The sequence below is a fragment of the Nansenia antarctica genome, assembly GCF_963989245.1.
Source record: "Nansenia antarctica genome assembly, chromosome: 15".
NCBI lineage: Eukaryota > Metazoa > Chordata > Actinopteri > Argentiniformes > Microstomatidae > Nansenia > Nansenia antarctica.
Window position 1 is genome coordinate 16,452,311 of NC_137685.1, and position 5,287 is coordinate 16,457,597.

The following is a 5,287-nucleotide window of genomic DNA, read 5'->3' on the forward strand; positions in this document are numbered from 1 at the left end:
CCTAAATAAAAACAGTCAAAATCATCCCCCTTCTAAAACTGCCATCCCCCCTTTCTATCCCTTATGTCATTTTATCAATGAACGTGGTATTACTGCTATTTCAACATTTAGTTTTGCGCATATTGAGTAAAACACTGTGGGCGAGGGAGGGGGCACGCACACATGCAATGACATTTTTACCAAGTCACTGACGCTGTGGGGATGCTAAAATTGTCCCCATATGATAAAATCCACCATCCCCCCTGATTGTCTTTTACAACTTGAGTACTGGGTAAAGGAATGGAGCTTCTAGATCATTCCAGCCAGCCAAGGAGGCAGGAAGAGGCCGACGGTCCCCAGGATGCACACCAAGATGAACACACAGAGGAAGATGCGGTCGATCACCATGGCGACATACTTCCACTCCTGCTTGACCTGAAAGGCAATGGACACAACAATACATCCGTGTCTCAGTCCAGTCAGAGAATTAGCAAGACAATGTTGATTATTAGTTCTGTTATTATGATCATAATGTTTCCTATTATGTGAACCGGTTTTAACTCTGTTGTATTGTGTTGTTGTGTAGTGGTCATGTGACCTTGAAAAAGGTAGCCACATCATGAAGTCACTGGCATCATTTATGGTGTGTGTGTGTGTGTGTTTGTGTGTGTGTGTGTGTGTGTGTGTGTGTGACATAGATGGTCAATCATTAAATACACATTTCATCGAGACAGTACAAATGATTGGGCTCTATTTTCAGCCAGCATATAACAGAAGCAGGTCCAAGCGCAGGTGTATTGTTGAGTTTGTGTCGGCAGTAACAGGTGAAATTACCACAGTGCTAGGCTAGGGGGCGTTGTCTCGCATGCACTCAGGTGGGCTGAATAGCGGTCAGGTGCACTGAACAATTCTGGCCTTAAAATTAGCACTAATATTACAGACACGCCCCCCCCTAACACCAGCTCCCACGTTCGCACTAGAACTAGTTTTTTTTACGTAGAACAGCACAGAACCCATAAGGTTGTGAACAAATTGATTTCTCTTCCAAAGCATGTTAGCGTGCAACACAAAACATACACCATACTGTTATTAGTCAACCATATTCTTATTCAGTCACTCATCCACCTAATGTAAAAAGGGTAGGCGCATTAATATCGTTTTTTGTTTGGTACTTTTGAGTTTTCTGTTAAGATGCGTAAGTGACATTTTGTTTATAAAAGTTGCAATGTTTTGATTATGTACTCATGGGGAAAAACCATACATGTAAAAAGGGTAGGCGCAATAAGCCATGGCTTCAGCCTACACCTTTTTGGTCCTGGTGTTACGCATTGTGACTGTGTACATTTTTTATGTTTTTAATGTTTTTAATGTTTAATATCTGTATTATGAATTGATCAAAATAAACATTCTCAATCAATCAATCAATCAAAACCTACAGAGAAGTCCATGTCCTCAGCTCGGAGGTGGTCAGCGATGTACTGCACCCCCTCCACAGCCTTCCACAGGGAGGGGGACAGGGAGAGGAGACCCTGGGCATCCCCGGAGTTGCTGGAGCCTCCAGCCTTGGTGCCGTCTGCCCGGCCTGGACCCCCGCCTCCGCCTGTGTGACGCCGACACAGGACAGGACAGCTCTGCCTCCTCTCCTCCCCCAGGGGGGGGGGCTGGTTCTGGGAGAGAGGCTGTGGCTTACTGAGGCTTTGACCGTTCAAGCTCTGCGATGGAATACAATGAAAATAGAATTGAATAGAATAGAATGAGCATTTTCGATTTTTTGGGGGGGACAAGCTGATATTTGTCTTCTGCCTTTGCGGACCCTCCAACACATACGCACACATACTCATACACACTCACACACACACATCCACACACACACACACGCACACCTCTAAACTGGGGGTCCTGAACCAGCATCCATGCATTACCTTGGAGGCCACCTCGTGCAGGCTGCAGTACTGGATGCTGCGAGAGCGACCGCGGACAGAGCTCTGGGGCCTCTCTCTCTCTCCCAGGCCATACTGCACACTGAGGGAACGGAGCTTAGGCCTGCCCTGGCAGTGGTGGTGGTGGTGGGGGTGGTGGTGGGGGTGGGGGTGGTGGTGGTGCTTCTCCCTGGCGCGACGGAGGTGGGGGTGGAGGGGAGGAGGAGGAGGAGGAGGCGGTGTGGAGCAGCCTGGCCGGGTGGAAGAGAAGGAGGAGGAGGAGGAGTGGGGTGGTGGTGGGGGTTCCTCCAGGAGGATGGTGTACTGGCTGTGGCTGGAGGAGAGTGACCCGCCCAGACCCGTCTCCGTGCGCCGACCCAGGGAGAGAGAGGACGAACGGGCCAAGCTGTCCTGGGGGGCACCCTGGGGGGAGGTGGCAGAGGAGGAGGTGGAGGGGGAGAAGTAGGGCTCGGCCCCGGCCCCGGGCCCAGAACACACACCGCTACCCCAGACGCCACCCCCCCGCGCGCCGCCGCCGCGGCCGACCCTGGTGCGCATCATCTCCACGAGCTTCCCGCCGTTGACCTCTTTGACCACGGCCGGAGGACGCCGTATGCACAGGACGCCGGGCACGACCTCCAGGAAGACGGCGCGCACCCAGCGCGGCATGGTGTGCGTGCGCGGCGAGCGGTGGTGCACGTTGAGCACGAAGATGGTGATGATGATGGAGAGGGTGACGAAGATCATGGTGAAGAGGAGGTACTCGCCGATCAGCGGGATCACCAGCGAGGTGGAGGGGATGATCTCGGTGATGAGGAGGAGGAAGACGGTCAGGGAGAGGAGGACGGAAATGCACAGGGTGATCTTCTCGCCGCAGTCGGAGGGCAGGTAGAAGACCAGGACGGTCAGGCAGGAGATGAGGAGGCAGGGGACGATGAGGTTGATGGTGTAGAAGAGAGGGAGCCTCCGGATGAGGAAGGAGTAGGTGATGTCGGAGTAGACCTCGTGGCAACATTCGTACTTCTTGATGTTGTAGTTGGCCACGGCGCTGACGAGCACCCACTCGCCGCTCTCCCAGTAGTTCATCTGGCGGTCCAGAAAGAGGGGCAGGGAGAGATGGAGGAAGAGAGAGGAAGGGAGGGAGGGAAAGAGAGAGAGAGAACAAAAGAGAAAGAAAGCAAGAGAGAGAGAGATGAGAAATGATAAAGGCATTCCGTTCATATTGACCCATAACAGACAATGTGTCCTCAACGTCACAGCCTGGAATGTAATGACAGGGGAAAAGAGCAGAATTCTCACCTGGTCCACGGTGCTGGTCACTCACCTGGTCCACGGTGCAGGCCCACTCCCCTGGTACACATTGGCTGGCCCACTCACCTGGTCCACGGTGCAGGCCCACTCCCCTGGTACACATTGGCTGGCCCACTCACCTGGTCCACGTTGCTGGCCATGCTGACCAGGTCGATCTTGGCTCTGTCGTAGGTCCACGAGCCGAACTTCATGGTGCAGTTCTGCTGGTCGAAGGGGAAGAAGGTGACGTCGATGCTGCAGGAGGACTTGTAGATGGCCGGGGGGACCCACTTGATCCAGCCGTCGTGGAAGAGGTGGGCCTTGGTCAGGTGGGTGACAGTGAAGTCACCGTCGGCACTGGAGAGGAGAGAGAGGGGAGTGTTGTGGATATAATTGATTCTTAATAGATTTAGTAGAACTTACAAAGCACAAAGAGCTTAGATCAATTGTCTCCAAAGAGGCCTTTTATTAAGCCAATGTTTACATGAGCGCAGCAGCAAGAAGCAAGCAGGAAGCAAAAAGCCCCCAACGATGGGCGGGACTCATATTTATAGAACTGTCCTTGGTCATGAGGTCACCATTCTTGGGAACCAATCATATTATACAAATCTGTGATTACATAAGTTATGGGCCCTGTCCATAGTCAGAATGATTCATTGCGCCACAAATCTTGGCTCATACCTTACAGGAAGGAAATGGGCCTTCCTTGAGTGCTAGATTCCGCCCTTACTTTAGAGAGACTTACATTTCTCAGTATAACATGATATAAAACCACTACAGGAGCCAAACGAATCACACATGTACTGTACATTCAAGCTACAAGCACGATTCGATTGGAGTGAGATTGTATGCAGATGGAGAGGTAGAGTTTCTTAACTCCATGGTTAGTATGTGGATGGAATGTATATGTACAGCATTCTGTATTTAGGGTATTTGGATATTTTTTGTCTATTAGGGGAGGCCGGTTGAGGCATCAGCTGCCTCCACCAGCCTTCCCTGATATGTATATACTATCATGTATTTGAGGGTGGTGGGTAGCCTGGATGTTGGGGGCTATAGTGGATCAATAATGACACTTTGGGGTGAAAACCTAAACGTACTTGTTGTACAGAACGATGTCTGGTCTCCAGATGAGCTGCGAGGGGATCCTCATGGACGTGATGTTTTCATATTCTCTAGGGTTCCACCTCAGTTTGTAGTCGTACCACTCCTGAAAGAGCAGAACCAACAGTAACAGTATGGCAACACAAACAGACAACCTCGACACCAAATCGCTGCCCAAAAACTGCTGTTGTCGACAGTATCCATATGATTCAATGGAGAGATACTCACTTGTTTCACCCAGACATTTGTGGTCATCATTTGATTTTTCTCGTCCTTGGAGAAAAAGAACAATGAGACAGAGTTGGCTGTTGGAAGAGGATATGTACTGTATGATCACGGTCTTAAATGACTGATAAAGTGCAAATTCATGGTACCCCTTGAAAAGAAAGGTCACATGTTTCAAGTGTCATACTGTACTATTAGCACCACAGATTCTAATTCATTATGATAAGGGAACGTAATTATTATAATAATTACGTATCATTATTATAATAAGGGAACGTAGGATTTACAATGTAAATATCACAGGAGTGAAATCAATGGTTCATTGTCCCTCACCACGTCGATGAGCTGAGCGATGGACAGGCCGAAGCGTACGCTGACCACATCAGTGGTGTTAGCCACGGGCCGTGCTAGCTTGTTGTAGCGGCTGAAGAGAGTGTTCAACAGCCTGTCCTCCGCCTGAGCCCTGGCCCCGGGGTGGGAACACTCTGGAGGAGGGGAGGGGGGAGAGGTGGGAGAGGGGAGGAGGGGGAGTAGGGGAGGGGGGAGAGGGGGGAGAGGTGGGAGAGGGGAGGAGGGGGAGTAGGGGAGGGGGGAGAGGTGGGAGAGGGGAGGTGGGAGAGGGGAGGAGGGGGAGTAGCGGAGGGGGGAGAGGTGGGAGAGGGGAGATGGGAGGAGGGGGAGTAGGGGAGGGGGGAGAGGGGGGAGAGGGGAGGAGGGGGAGTAGGGGAGGGGGGAGAGGGGGGAGAGGTGGGAGAGGGGAGGAGGGTAGA

General features: G+C 51.5%; 1 protein-coding gene across 1 annotated transcript; it reads right to left on the bottom strand.

The window, feature by feature from the left end:
- Positions 1-288: 288 nt before the first annotated feature.
- On the bottom strand, positions 289-4,979 carry LOC308171182 (neuronal acetylcholine receptor subunit alpha-4-like; the record flags this gene model as incomplete). Its single annotated transcript, XM_080546037.1, has 7 exons — positions 4,851-4,979; positions 4,521-4,565; positions 4,289-4,398; positions 3,329-3,545; positions 2,297-2,984; positions 1,416-1,579; positions 289-414 (listed from the first exon to the last, which is right to left on the bottom strand). Exons 2-7 carry the CDS (start codon positions 4,548-4,550, stop codon positions 289-291), a joined length of 1,335 nt encoding a protein of 444 aa, XP_080402163.1. The 5' UTR covers positions 4,551-4,565; positions 4,851-4,979.
- Between the last annotated feature and the right edge of the window lie 308 nt (positions 4,980-5,287).